This window comes from Odocoileus virginianus, chromosome 16 (assembly GCF_023699985.2).
Source record: "Odocoileus virginianus isolate 20LAN1187 ecotype Illinois chromosome 16, Ovbor_1.2, whole genome shotgun sequence".
NCBI classification, from domain to species: domain Eukaryota; kingdom Metazoa; phylum Chordata; class Mammalia; order Artiodactyla; family Cervidae; genus Odocoileus; species Odocoileus virginianus.
In genome coordinates, this window is record NC_069689.1 from 3,882,479 (window position 1) to 3,898,309 (window position 15,831).

Consider the following 15,831-nt stretch of genomic DNA (forward strand, 5'->3'; position numbering starts at 1 on the left):
TGTGTTGACAGTGAGGCAGGTTTGCAGGGTGAGGTTAGCAGCTACTGCAGGATCTGAATCCAGACTGGTGCTGAGAACCCCTTGTGCTCTGACATGGCCTCTTAAAGCCAGTGAGGAGGTTTTCTGGGGACCCAGAAGCCCTGAGCCCATTGGCCAGACTTCCTGGGAGAACCAGAGCAGATTTGCATGAAAAAGAACACTGGCTTCATTGAAATTCTTCTCGTCTTGAGTGAAAACAAAACCACAAAGAAAAGGAAAGTTTTAATCTTGAGCAATTTCACCGCTGAGGAGTGTTTTGAGTTTCTAAAAATGGAGAGGAAATGGGTCTCTTTGGGCCACTCCAGTCGCCGCCTCCCCCAGCCCCAGGCCCGCCCCCCTGCCCCGTCAAGGCCAACCTCCCAGGCAGAGGGAGACCGCTGTCTCTGGCAGATGCCTGAGGTTGGTGCCACACAGTTCTGGAGCTGGACGCAGCTGTCCCCCCTAGAACCCCAGCATGCCGGACAACAGAGCAGCCCCGCAGGAGAGCCTGCTGGATGCGAGCCTGGGGACCACCCAAGAAAACTTGGGCACCAGGTAAGTCGGAGGTCGGGTCTCTGTCCACTGAGCCAGTGGCCGTTTTGGGCTTCACTCTGCTGTGTGACCCTGGGCAGGCTGCTTCACTCTCTGAGCCTCAGTCTTTCCATCTAGGAAACGAAAGAAAGGATCTGGATGATCACTAAATGGGATAAGCCCTGGAGTGGGATGTGTGTTCTTCCCTGCGTGGCCCAGAGAGGCTCAACCAAAGAATGAGGGCATGAGTAGGGAGTTGCAGTTGGATGGAGGAAGAAGAAGTTAGCAGACAATAAGAATGTTTCCCTGTCTCCTCAAGGGGGAACTTTGGCAGGTGGGGTCAAGGTCAGACAAGGACAAGGGAAAGCCAGAGAGTCTGGCTCCAGCTTGCTGTGTGAGCTTGGTGGGTCCCTGCCCCTCTCTGGGCTGCAACTTCCCTGTCTGGACATGAATGCAGGGGTTGAAGTTTCCCCAAAGCCCTTCTGCTGTATGTATCCTACTAATCTGGGTTTCTGTGGTGACTTAGTCGGTAAAGAATCCACCTGCGACGTGGGAGACCTGGGTTCAATCCCTGGGCTGGGAAGATCCCTTGGAGGAGGGCATAGCAACCCACTCCAGTATTCTTGCCTGGAGAATCCCCATGGACAGAGGAGCCTGACAGGCACACCCCAATGGGTTCACAAAGTTGGAAATGACTGACCTGTGATCCAGAGGAAGCAGATTCAATTTATCAGTCATCGCCAGTGCCCACTCTGGCCTAGGCCCTCCCCATTCACGGATGGGGGATCCTGAGAAGTTGGGACCCAGTTCTGGCCCCAGGATTCCCCAACAAGAGGGCAGGGAGAAGGCAGACACGCAGACCTCCAGATGCCTGTAATCTGTGCCCAGGAGGGGTACAGGCCCAGAGGAGGAGACAGGAGCTTCTAACAGTGGACTATTTTGTTTGTTTGGGGGAGGGTTGCTGCACTGGGTCTTAGTTGTGGCAGGCAGGGTCTTCAGTTGCAGCATGTGGGATCCAGTGCCCTGACCAGGGATTGAATTCAGGCCCACTGCTTTGGGAACATGGAGTCTTAGCCACTGGACCATCAGGAAAGTCCCGAACATCAGACAGGCCTTGGATGGCCAGGAGGGCGCTGACATTCAGAGAGGAAGAGCCGTGCAGGTAGCAGAACAGCGCTGGGATGCTGAGAAGATGCGAAGGAAGATGGGGCGCTCAGGGAGGGGCGAGGTTGGCTGGCTACAGTGTGCAGGGCAGAAGCGGAGAAGGACTAAGGAGAAATGCCAGGGTCTGAGCCCTCTGGGAGAAGTTGACAATGTTTGAGCTACAGAGTGAATGGCCATTGTTCTCATGGGAGTTATGAGGAAGGAAAGATGGAGCAAATGAAAGAAATGTCAATGTGACTGACAGACAGAGGGCCCCCCCCTCCAAACCCCGAGGCTGAGGGTCTGGGCCCTGCCCTGGGTCTCCAGAGAGCCCAGAGTGGGCTCCTTTCCTCCCAGAAGCAGAGGCACCTTACCTGAAAGTCCTCCAAGAACTTGAGGTCCAGCCCCCTCCCTGGACGTGGGCCACACGTAGAGCGTCAATAGGACTCAAGTAGGCTGGCTGGAGCTCCCTCACCCTGGGGAATGGGCTCACAGAGGCGGGGGCCTCTTTTGCAGACTCTATGAAAGGGAGGCAGAGCCAGGAATGGTAGGTATATGAGGGGGCCTATGAGGGAAGAGAGGGCAGAAAACTCAGAAGGTCAGTCCCCCTCTGCTTTCTTGCTTAGCAACCTTGGGTAAGTTGTTTAGCTTCTCTGAGCTCATTATCACTCTCTGTTCAAAGGAAGACAAAAGCCTGACCTCTGTTGACCTTGCAGAAAATCTGTGCAGAGCCTATCAGCTGGTGTGTATGAAATGCTTCCAAAGGCACAAGGGCCACCTCTCACAGACACAGTAAACTTCCTAGGCCTTGCAGAATAGCCACGAGGAAGGAGCTTTGAACCCTTGTTTAACATGTTCTAAAGTCAGAAGCCATTACCACGGCTGTGATGCTCCTCATCCCTCCAGGCCGGCCCCAGGAACACAGGGCTCCATCTCAGGCTGGCCCATCTCTCCTGGTCTTGTGGCCCCTGGCAGGCAGCTGCTCCTGGGGGAGGGTGGGTCTGCACTCCTCCAGTAGTCTGGGAGAGGCCTTATCTTTCCCACCTCCCCTTCCCAGGGTTTCAGAAGGAAGGCCAGATATTGGGGAGCAGGAGACTGAGAGCAGAGGAGGGTTTGCATGCCAGGCTCATCCAAATGAGTTTCCTTTCGTATCACACCACTTGCAGGGCTGGAGGGAAAGAGCCTCTGCGGGGCTAGAGCTAGGGCGGGTCTGATGCTGATCTGGCAGCTTGTACTCTGTGTCCTTTGAGGCCACAGTTGTATACTGTGCCGTCAATCGGGGGTACCCATCAGATATGTTCAGAGTCCTGTTAAACTCTTGGTCCAGTAGAGACACCAGCCTCGCTGAGCTGGAAGAAGCCCAAGTTGGAGGAAGAGCTTTAAAAGAACCAGAGAAGGGGACAGTTCATCCTGGGTTTGAAGGGCCATGAATGCCCTGGTGGCAGGCAGGAACACTCTGTGGACAGAAGGTGTGGTTGTGGAAGAGTTAAGGTGGCCTTTAGACCAGTTAGATTGGGCCAGACTAACTGCCTGAACTGCTAGGTCTGGATAGGCCGGTGTGGCCAGACTAGGGGCCACCAGAGTTGAAAGAAGAGGCAAAGAGGAGACTTGGGAGGCATGGATGCAGCAGAAGCAGAAGAAGAGCCTAGTTTGTGGAGGTGGCTCTGGCAGCGGTGAATACAGGCTGGAGTTGGGTGGGCTGGAGGCAGATGCCAGAAGAAGGGAACCTGCAGAGCTGAGTGTGGCCCAGGGAAGGACAGTGAACTCTGAACTAACCATACTCCTAGACTCACAGCTGCCTTTCCCAACTCTGCCTGCTCAAAGACTAGGTGCAGAGAGGAGACCCCTTGGAGTCAGGGGTGTGGGGCAGGCACAGGAGGCTGCTGCAAGCCTGGTGAAGAAGGCCGCTCTCACTGCTAAAGCTTCCTGTGGATGATAGGGAGTGAGCTCCCCATCTCTGGGATATGCAAGTCTGGGAGGAACAAACAGTCACAATGCAAATACTATGGAAATTATACAGGCATCTTTAAGAATATGGAATATCCAGGGCCTTCCAGTTTTCCCAACTTCCTTCTCCTCACTTCCCCATGATACAAAAAATGGTTATTATAGTAGAATTACTTTCTTTCTCATATTTTGGATTCTTTGCTATTTACCAGTTTCCATAAGTATACATTCATCTATTCAAGATTATTTCTTGTTGGAACTTCCCTGGTGGTCCAGTGGTTAAGACTGTGCTTCCAATGCAGATTGTGCAGGTTCGATCACTGGTTGAGGAACTAAGATGCCACATGCTTCCTGGTATGGCCAAAATTTTTTAAAAAATAAATAAATAACAGCAGTGTAGTCTTCAAACTCAAAAATATGTAATATTTATTGCTGAATAAATACTGTCCCAGAGGACATGGGAGTATATTATAAGTACCACTGGAAGGCAAGGTCAGGAGTCCTAGGATAAAGGGCAGAGCAAATCCCAGAAATCAGAGTCCCTAGGGCAAAATAACCCTGTCCCAGACATCTGAATACAGATCTGGATGCCTTCAGGATGCAGGTCAACCCAGGCCAGTGCTGAGTTTTTGCAGGGGCTACAGAGTTGTTAACTGGAAGCAGCAGAACCCAAGAAGACCTGGAGTCAGAACACTGAACTGGAAGCTGACTCACTCTGTCCCCAGGCAAGTTCCCTATTGGCAGCCTCTCAGGCTAGTGAGGTTTTTATTTAGGTCATTGAGTTTAACCCAACATTCACATATTATCAACCTAGCCTGACTTGAATACCTACAGGGACAAGGAGCTCACTCCTTAACTCCTTGTCCCTGCAAAAGACAGGGGCAGTGGTGGGAGAAAGTCCTGTATCACATTTGGTTCTGTGTGTGCCCCCTGGGTCCCGGCTCTATTGCCCTCCTCCACAGGCAGCCTTGGTTCCTTGCAAAGGAGCCTGTGAGGAGCATTTGAAGTCAGGGCTAGGAAGGTACTTTGGAAACTGCAAAGGGTATGACCATGTGAAGGACATCTAGGACCTAGCATGGACTCTAGCCCCAAGAAGCTGTAACATAAGAATTTACATCTGCAAAATGTAATGGGTTGTGTTTTTTTATTAATGGAAGCAAATTTTTCACTGGATGGCTTTTGACAAAAAGTATTTACCCATGTAATCAACAACTCGATAGAAATATAAAATATTTTCATCACTCCAGAATGTTCTCTGTGCCTCCTTCTAGTCAATTTTCACCCCCACTCATCCTTAAATAACTAAATTTGAAAAGACACTGTTCTGTCTGCTCTTGAACATCATACGAATGGAATCCACTGTATGTGCTTTTCTATGCCTGGTTCCTTTCACTAATCACAATGTCTACAAGATTCCTCCACGTTGTGAAGTGTTTCAGTAGTAGTGGTGCTTTTCTACTGTTGGGTAGAATGCCATCATGTGGCTATACCACAATTTGTTTATCCGTTCTCTTATTGAGGGCATTTGGGTTGTTTCTGGTTTGAAGATTTTATGAATAAGCTACTGCAAACACTTTTGTATAAGGTTTTTTGTGGACATATATACTCATTTTATTGGAGAAGTCTCTAGGTTGTTGTATCAAAAGATCAGTTCAGTTCTGTCACTCAGTCATGTCCTACTCTTTGCAACCCCATAGACTGCAGCATGCCAGGTTTCCCTGTCCATCACCAACTCCCATGAGTTGCTTAAACTCATGTTCATCGCATTGGTGATGCCATTCAACCATCTCATCCTCTGTCATCCCCTTCTCCTCCTGCCTACAATCTTTCCCACTATCAGGGTCTTTTCAAATGAGTCGGTTCTTCACAGTAGGTGGCCAAAGTTTCAGCTTCAGCATCAGTCCTCCCAGTGAATATTCAGGACTGATTTCCTTAAGGATTGACAGGTTGGATCTCCTTGCTGTCCAAAGGACTCTCAGGATTCTTCTTCAACACCACAGCTTAAAGCATCAATTCTTCAGTGCTCAGCTGTCTTTATAGTCCAGCTGTCACATCCACACGTGACTACTGGAGAAACCATAGCTTTGAGTAGATGGACATTCATTGGCAAAGTATCTCTGCTTTTTAATATGCTGTCTAGGTTGGTCATAGCTTTTCTTCCAAGGGGCAAGCATCTTTTAATTTCATGGCTGCAGTCACCACCTGCAGTGATTTTGGAGCCCCCCCAAAATAATGTCTGTCACTGTTTCCATTGTTTCCCGTGATGGGACCGGATGCCATGAACTTAGTTTTCTGAATGTTGAGTTTTAACCCAACTTTTTCACTCTTCTCTTTCACTTTCATCAAGAGGCTCTTTAGTTCTTCTTCACTTTCTGCCATAAGGGTGGTGTCATCTGCATATCTGAGGTTATTGATATTTCTCCCAGCAATCTTGATTCCAGCTTGTGCTTCATCCAGCCCAGCATTTCTCATGATGTACTCTGCATAATTTAAATAAGCAGGGTGACAATACACAACCTTGACATGCTTCTTTACCTATTTGGAACCAGGCTGTTGTTCCATGTCCAGTCAAAAGATAGGTATACATATAGGGGGATTAAACCAGTCAATCCTAAAGGAAATCAACCCTGAATATTCATTACAAGAACTGATGATGAAGCTGAAGCTCCACTACCTTGGTCTTCTGATGTGAAGAGCCAAGTCATGGACAAAACCCTGATGCTGGGAAAAATTGAAGGCAGAAGGAGAAGGGGGTAGCAGAGGATGAGATGGTTAGATAGCATCATCGAGTCAATGGACATGAATTTGAGCAAATTCCAGGAGATAGGGAAGGACAGGGAAGCCTGGCATGCTGCAGTCCTGGGGGTCACAAAGAGTTGGACATGACTCAGCAACTGAACAACAAATACATGTATAAGGAAGCCACCAGAGGTTTTCCAAAGTTGTCCTAGCATCCCCACAAGAAGTTTCTGTTGCTCCACATCTTTGTCATCATTAACTGTTGCTACTCTTTTTTAATTATAGCTTTTCTGGTGAGTGAATGGTGGTATCTCATGATAATTTCAATTTCCCTGATAATGATGTTGAACATATTTTCATGTGCCTGTTGGCCATCTCTGCATCTTCTTTTGTGAAGTATCTATCCAAAACTTTAGCCCATTTTGTAACTGGGCTTTTATTATTAAACCTTTTATTTATTTTTTTATTAAACCTTTTATTATTGATTTGTAGAGATTTCTCCTGATATCAGTCCCTCTATGAACACATAGAACTCTTCCTCTATATATTCTACAAGAAGCTTTATGGTTTTAGTTTTTATATTTAGGCCCATGATCCATCTCAAATTAATATTTTCTTTTTTCCCCACATATTTACCCAGTTCTTCAAATGCTCTTTGTTGAAAATGATTTTTTTTCTGTATTAAATTGTTATGGCCCCTTTGTTTAAAAATAAATGTCAACTGGCTACATGTATGAGTCTATTTCTGGATTTACTTCCACTAAACTATTTTTCTATCTTTATGTCAGTACCACACTGTATTCACTGGTATAGCTTTATACTAGGTCTTGCATCAGGTAGTGTTTGTCTTTCAACTTTGTTCCTTTTTTTTAAAAAAACAAGATTGTTTTGGCTATCCTGGGTGTGGTAGACAGCCTCTAAGATGTTCCTCAGTAACTCTTGCCTTTTGGATTCTTGTGTAATTCCATATCCTTGAATGGGGACCAACCTACTAACTTATTTCTAATAAGCAGAATATGGCAAAAGTGACGGGATTTCACTTCAGAGATATGGTTATAAAAAGACCAGGATTTCATTTCTAATGCTCTCTCTCATTTTCTTACTTACTTTCTCTGAGGGAGAGGCCCAGGTGGCAAAGACCTGAGGGAGACCTCTGGCCATCAGCCAGTGAGGAATTGAGATCCTCAGCCCAACAACCTGCAAGGAACTGAGTTCTGCCCACAACCCTGAGTTAAACCTTCAGCTGAGACTGACAGTTTGATGACAACGCCATGAGAGATTTTGAGCCAGAGGCACTCAGCTAAACCTAGATTCTTAACCCATGGAAACTGTAAGATAATAAATGCCTATTTTTGAAAAGTCACTACACTTGGGGATGCTTGTTATAGTATAATGGGTTAATAACACAATAGCTCCTTTGGTTTTTATGTTTATTTGTTTAATATTTATTTTTATCTATTTATTTGGCTGCACCAGATCTTCGCTGTGGTAGGCAGGATCTTTAGTTGCGTCATTTGAACTAAGAGTTCGAATTAGTTTGAACTCTTAGTTCAAAACTAAGAGTTTTGAAACAGAGCAGGCCTGTATGGTCCTTGCCCCCCACCCCCCCATAATGTTCTTTGCCTTGCTTTTGCCTGTGGAAAACTTCAGTCAAAGAATAAGTTTAATCAGAGAAGTGAGAAATGCTGAAACAAAGGAAAACAGTCTAAGGAGAATAAATGATAATAATGCAGTCATTAAGCATAGTCAAGGACCTTCAGTTCTTTCTCAAGGGCTGCAGATAATATTCTGAGCCATATCCCGTGAGCTGTCTTATGGATACCAAAACCCCAGGTGGAGAAGTTAACTACATGATGATCAGACTGTACCCAGGACTTGAGCTGCCATAATTCTGAGAATTAACTGCAAAGAAATGGGAATGTATGTACCCCAGAACTGAAGATTAACTGTACCTAAAACTGTACCTAAGATGATGCTAATCAGACCACTGATGACCAATTGAAGATGACTGTTAGAGATGACTATGTTGTTTCTGCATGTAACAGCATCCCCTACTCTGTCTATAAATGCTCTCACCCTTTGCTTGTCAGGGGAAGGAGCCAACCTTTGGACAGATATCCACCACCCTCCCCCCACAGTTGCCAGCACCTGAAATAAAGCAAACTTTCCTTTTCACCAACCTGGCCTGCTTATTGGCTTTTGAGGGGCAAGCATCTGGACTCGCCCCCTTCCCTGCCCCCACTCACTTCCATAATAGTTTCAGCATGTGGGGTCTAGTTCCCTGATCAGGGATCAAATCTGGGACCGCTTCGTTGCAGAGTCAGCCACTCTGACTCTGGGAAGTCCACACAATAGCTCCTTTGTATTCTCATGCAAAATTTAGAATTATCTAGTCAAGGAACTTTCCTGGTGGCTCAGAGGTAATGAATCCGCCTGCCAATGCAGGAGACTCAGGTTCAATCCTTTGTTCAGGAAGATCCCCTGGAGAAGGAAAAGGCAACCTACTCCAGTATTCTTGCCTGGGAAATCCCATGTACAGAGGAGCCTTGCCAGCTATATAGTCCATAGGGTCGAAAGAAGTCAGACAAGAATTAGCAACTAAACAAGTCAGTCTCAACAAAAAAGACTGTTGGAATTTTGGCTGGGAACAAATTGGATCTACGTTTCAAACTGGGGAGAATTTCCTGATCAATGAACTTAGTATGTATTTCCATTTATTTAGATCTTTGATTTCTCTCAGCTATGAATTGTAGTTTTCAGTGTAGATGTCTTTTTTCCTAAACTTGTTCCTTAGAATTGTATGGGTTTTGACACTATGCAAATTGTATTTTGTAATTCATTTTCTAATCATTTGTTGCTTGTATAGAAATACAATTGATTTAAAAGAAAATATTGACCTTGAATCCTGTGATCTTAATTACATTAGCTAGTTCTACTGCTTTTTTTGGGGGGGGGGGTAGATTCCTTTGGATTTTTTATGCATACAAACTTGTTATCTGTTTTAAAAGATAGCTTTACTTCTACTTGCTTCCAATCATTTCACTTTTTAATTTGTCTTGCCTTGTTGTACTGACTAGGACCTCCAATATAACGCTGAATAGAGACTGTAAGAGCAGACATCCTTGCCTTGTTTCTAATATATTTAGCATTCCTAGTGATCTTTATTCCCTCTTGTGGATCTGTTGCAGGAAGGGGGACCCCTTCCAGAGCCCAAAACTGGGCTCTTGTCTAACACTCGGAAATGAATTGCCCGAGGAGACACATATGCTGACAAAGCAAAAGATTTTTTTGGGAAAGGGCATCCGGGTGGAGAGTAGCAGGTAAGGGAACCCCGGAGAACAGCTCTGTCACATGGCTTGCAGTCTCGGGTTTTATGGTGATGAAATTAGTTTCCGGGTTGTCTTTAGCTAATCATTCTGACTCAGAGTCCTTCCTGGTGGTGCACGCCCTGTTCAGCCAAGATGGATGCCAGAGAGAAGGATTCTGGGAGGTGGTCAGACATGTGGTGTCTCCTTTTGACCTTTCCCAAACTCTTCTGGTTGGTGGAGGCTTATTAGTTCCGTGTTCCTTACTAGGACCTCCTGTCGTAAAACAACTCATGCAAATGGTTGCTATGGTGCCTGGCCAGGGTGGGCGGTTTCAGTCAGAGTGCTTCCCCTAACAACTCCCCTGAGAGACTTCATACTCAAGATGCTTCTTTGAAATTGGGGTAGAGGTCTCTTTCATCTGTAACTTCTTCCTGCTGTGCATGGCCATAGGCCTACCTAGCAGAGAGAGGTCTCTCTCTACCTGATCTAAGTCAAGGTATTGTTTTGTCTTGACTGAAACCAGCATTCACCCTTGTAATAACAGCACTTCAGTTTGAAACTGTTGGCTCCTCTCAGAGATGAAATAGACAGGGGCCAAACAGGACACCTATAAGATGGTCATCACTGGTCCCCAGAAACAGGAGGCAACATTTGGGGTGAGGGCTGCAGGGTTTGTGATTTTTTCTTTTTTTTTGATTGGTTGGTGGTGAGGCAACAGAGCTCTGCTCCAGGAATCTTGTGTTTAGTCTGAAGTTACCATCCTACACCTAGATGGGGGCTCCAGTTCTGTAGAAGAACTTAAAGACATTGTTATGCACATTTCTTTGAGTAGGAACCAGAACCCTGTCTCAAGGCTGTGCCACCATTTGACTCTTTCTCCTCTGTTTCTGTAACCCCTCTCTGCCATGACTAGCAATTGTTTGAATCCACCCATTGGAACTCAGAGAAGGTCAAGGAGGCTGAATGAAGCCTATATTCTAGACAAGAAATGGAGAACACAGAACGGATCTGTACCCCAGAGCCCCACAGAGTCCTGCTCAGTTTTAATTTAGGGACCTGGGCAACTATGTCTCTGATAACTTCCTGTCAACATGGGGCATAGGACTGCCTCAGCTTGGAGAATGGACACTGAATTGGAAGTATTCCTGAGTTCTAAGTCCTAGATCTGAGCCTTGTATGATTAAAATCTCAATCCCTTGGTCTGCCATTTTGTTGTAACAGACCCAACTAAAAGTAGCTGGAGGAGGGATAACTGGAATTTTAATAGACAAAATAAATCTCATTTCTTATTAGAAAAATAGGCCTGAAACCCAGTCTGGACCTGGCACTTCGGGGAGACTTGTAGCCAGGTAGCCAGTTGCCTAGTTTTATAAAAAGAAACGTTGTAGTTACTAGCTTCCAGCAGACCTTTTTCTGAGAATGGTGGCATCTAAGCCTGACACAACTCAGAACTCAGAAAGTCACTCAGAAAGTGTTTAACAATACAACGTCTAATCTGAAATTACACCCATAGTATCAACTAGTTATTTCCCAGCATGTCTGAACCATAGCTACTGTATTTTGACTTTTAATGTAAAATTTTCCTTAATAGCCAAAGCAGATGTCACCATTAATGATATCAGTGTTTCTCTAGATATGAGAAGATGCAAGAATTGTGACTCATAAAATTTTCTCCTGAAAAGATCTAATTACCTGAAGGCCTGTTCTGCCAGTTTTTCCCAGAGCACAGAGTGCCTCATTCCTGATTTTCACCCTGAATTCCTTTCAGGGGAATTGATGGTCAGCAGTTGCAGTGGCCATGATTTAATCTTTGTAGACATAGATGGCAAGTGTCAGTTTTCAGTTGACAGAGTCCCTTTTGGTTCATAAATTTGCCCATGATTTTGGGGGGGGGGGGGCATTTCATGACCATTTTATCCCATGGTGCTGAGAATGTCCATTCTCAGGTTTGGCAAAGATTTTGTTGACAGGCCACTCAATGTGCTGTTACTGGACTAGGCCATCCAGGAAAACATTCCTTCTTGTTGCTTCTTCCCATATCTAGAGTTACACTGTTACCATCATCGATCTCACACAGAACTATATATTATTTTATCAGAGGCCTCAGTCACATATTTGGCAGTGTAAGAAACAGCAATTTTGTAAAACAGGTGAAATACAAACAACATAGCTAGCAGTATTAGTAACGTCACAAGTAAGACTTAAGTTAAGAGCTTCCATTAGATGTAGCCCAGTATATCGCAGGTCATCTGACTTAGTACACTCTGTACGAAATTTTATCTTCCAGGGAAATTATATACTGGCACTGTCTATAAGGCACATAGCTCAGTTTTCTAGTGTTACTAGACTGATTATTCTTCAGTTCAATTCAGTTCAGTCGCTCAGTCGTGTCCGACTCTTTGTGACCCCATGAATCGCAGCACACTAGGCCTCCCTGTCCATCACAAACTCCCAGAGTTTACTCAAACTCATGCCCATCGAGTCGGTGATGCCATCCAGCCATCTCATCCTCTGTTGTCCCCTTCTCCTCCTGCCCCCAATCCCTCCCAGCATCAGGGTCTTTTCCAACAAGTCAACTCTTCGCATGAGGTGGCCAAAGTATTAGAGTTTCAGCTTCAGCGTCAATCCTTCCAATGAACAGTCAGGACTGATCTCCTTTAGGATGGACTGGTTGGCTCTCCTTGCAGTCCAAGGGACTCTCAAGAGTCTTCTCCAACACCACAGTTCAAAAGCATCAATTTTTCAGCACTCAGCTTTCTTCACAGTCCAACTCTCATATCCATACATGACCACTGGAAAAACCATAGCCTTGACCAGATGGACCTGTGTTGGCAAAGTAATGTCTCTGCTTTTTAATATGTTATCTAGGTTGGTCATAAGTTTCCTTCCAAGGAGGAAGTGTCTTTTAATTTCATGGCTGCAGTCACCATCTGCAGTGATTTTGGAGCCCCAAAAAATAAAGTCTGACACTGTTTCCACTGTCTCCCCATCTATTTCCTATGAGGTGATGGGACCGGATGCCATGATCTTAGTTTTCTGAATGTTGAGCTTTAAGCCAACTTTTTCACTCTCCTCTTTCACTTTCATCAAGAGGCTTTCTAGTTCCTCTTCATTTTCTGCCATAAGGGTGATGTCATCTGCATATCTGAGGTTATTGATATTTCTCCTGGCAATCTTGATTCCAGCTTGTGCTTCTTCCAGTCCAGCGTTTCTCATGATGTACTCTGCATATAAGTGAAATAAGCAGGGTGACAATATACAGCCTTGACTTACTCCTTTTCCTATTTGGAACCAGTCTATTGTTCCATGTCCAGTTCTAACTGTTGCTTCCTGACCTGCATACAGGTTTCTCAAGAGGCAGGTCAGGTGGTCTGGTATTCCCATCTCTTTCAGAATTTTCCACAGTTTATTGTGATCCACACAGTCGAAGGCTTTGGCGTAGTCAATAAAGCAGAAATAGATGTTTTTCTAGAACTCTCTTGCTTTTTCGATGGTCCAGTGGATGTTAGCAATTTGATCTCTGGTCCTCTGCCTTTTCTAAAACCAACTTGAACATCTGGAAGTTCTCAGTTCACGTATTGCTGAAGCCTGGCTTGGAGAATTTTGAGCATTACTTTACTAGCGTGTGAGATGAGTGCAATTGTGTGGTAGTTTGAGCATTCTTTGGGATTGCCTTTCTTAGGGATTAGAATGAAAACTGACCTTTTCCAGTCCTGTGGCCACTGCTGAGTTTTCCAAATTTTCTGGCATATTAAGTGCAGCACTTTCACAGCACCATCTTTCAGGATTTGAAATAGCTCAACTGAAATTCCATCACATCCACTAGCTTTGTTCGTAGTGATGTTTTCTAAGGCCCATTTGACTTCACATTCCAGGATGTCTGGCTCTAGGTGAGTGATCACACCATTGTGATTATCTGGGTCATGAAGATCTTTTTTGTACAGTTCTTCTGTGTATTCTTGCCACCTCTTCTTAATATCTTCTGCTTCTGTTAGGTCCATATCATTTCTGTCCTTTATTGAGCCCATTTTTGCATGAAATGTTCCCTTGGTATCTCTAATTTTCTTGAAGAGATCTTTACTCTTTCCCATTCTGTTGTTTTCCTCTATTTCTTAGTATGATTTAATTGTTTCCAACATAGAGGAGACTTAAAACCTAAATTACCATAGCCTGGTGTTATCTATACAAATCCATCCCATAATTGTGGGAGATTTTTCCTCCTTTGCTGAAACTTTGCTTGTTGCTCTGATTGAGCTTGAGTAATAGAAGAAAGCTCAAATTTATGGCCAGAGTCAGGGCAGGCATTATTAATTGGCCTGATGAGGGGATACCATCTAGTAATATCAATAGTGACCTGAATATGACTATAATTTTTTTAAAGTAAATTTTCTCAGGGCCAACCAGTTAAAGCCTTGTAGTAGAGAAATTTACCAAGGTAACCCAGAACTAGATACAGGTAATTGGTCACAAACCCAACAACTGGATTGATTTCTAAAACTAGCATAGGATCAGGCCTATGATAGAAAAGTATTTGATTTATATACAAAGGTCTAAGAAGTCAAGAAAACATTATAAATGATCATACGAATCAGGTCCAGCATCTTGGGCAAGCAGTCTACCTCTGATGTTGTCATCTTCTCATCCTGGTGTAGTGTAGTTTCTCCTCTGTTTGCGCATCATTTTAAGGTGAGATCAGGTCAGCTGTCTTCTCTATAGACCAGTCCAGTGTAGGGGCCTTTGGAAATGGGAATTAACAATTTCTCTTCAGTTTCATTGTGCATGAGCTAGTTAAGAGTACCTGATAAAAAAGTCCTTCCAGACCATTACAGTATACTAACACATATATATGGAATTTAGAAAGATGGTAACGATAACCCTATATGCAAAACAGAAAAAGAGACTCAGATGTATAGAACAGACTTGTGGACTCTGGGAGAAGGCGAGGGTGGGATGTTTCAAGAGAACAGCATCGAAACATGTATATTATCTAGGGTGAAACAGATCACCAGCCCAGGTTGGGTGCATGAGACAAGTGCTCGGGCCTGGTGCACTGGGAAGACCCAGAGGGATCGGGTGGAGAGGGAGGTGGGAGGGGGGACCGGGATGGGGAATACATGTAAATCCATGGCTAATTCATTTCAATGTATGACAAAAACCACTGCAATGATGTAAAGTAATTAGCCTCCAACTAATAAAAATAAATGGAAAAAAAAAAAAAAAAAGTCCTTCCATCCAGGTTGGAGACCATCCCTTAAATTATGTCTTGTTCTAGTCCTGGTTGCAGGTCATGAGATCTTTGGATGAGATCTTCATCCAAAGATAGGTTACTGAGACAAGCTTCAGAAACAAACTTAGGGTGTTCTTTAAGAATTCAATTAAATTTTACATTAATATCGTGTAACAGCAAAGAACTATCCAAGAAATGAGTCTTACTAGATGCAGACCTCCATTAACAAACTGGGACTTAACATTTATTGAAACATCTTTTTCTCCTTAAAATTACCTTCATTTTTATCAAATATAACCAAATTAAGGCTAGTTTGTTTGCAAAATAGGTCTGCTGTCACTAATTTTGGCCTGATAATTTATATAACCATAATTGATCATAGACTTTTTATTTTGCTGAAATGTTTATAGAGTCTCAGACAGAACTTTTAAAATAAAACAAGGCTGGGAAACTCACACCAAAGGCTTATCACAGATTTCACCTAACAAATCTAGGTGAATTCTTCCTCAAAAATTCCTTGAGGTTTTTGTACCTGTTAGTGAGACAACCTTCCTAACTCATTTGATAAACTTACTGGAAACCTAAGAGTTTCCAGCTTCTGGAGGAGTCAGATAGAGAGAAAATAAAATTGCTTTGTTTATAACATAGAATTTTACCAAATTATTGTCATAATTAGTTTGAGAGGAAGGTTTTCCCTACTCCTGGAAAACACAAGATTCAAACCTGTAATTTTTCAGATAGAAACCATAAAAGTTATAAGCATATTCATTGGTTCATTCAGTCCTTTGTTAACTTTTGTGAAGTCATCAGGTTTTTCATTAGAATATTAGGACATATCAGAATGTTAAGAGCTCCATATAATTTCTTGGATATCTATATCAGTAATATTTACCATACATTATAACATGAGAGGATTTA

At 44.0% G+C, this 15,831-nt stretch overlaps 1 protein-coding gene across 1 annotated transcript in view; it reads left to right on the forward strand.

Annotated features, from left to right (window-relative positions):
- The first annotated feature begins 394 nt into the window (after positions 1-394).
- Positions 395-15,831, forward strand: part of ACSBG1 (acyl-CoA synthetase bubblegum family member 1) — a 63,958-nt gene continuing 48,521 nt past the window's right edge. The window contains exon 1 of the mRNA XM_020883875.2: positions 395-573. Coding sequence (XP_020739534.2) covers positions 494-573 — 80 coding nt within the window. The 5' untranslated portion in view covers positions 395-493. The remainder of the gene's footprint in view (positions 574-15,831) is intronic.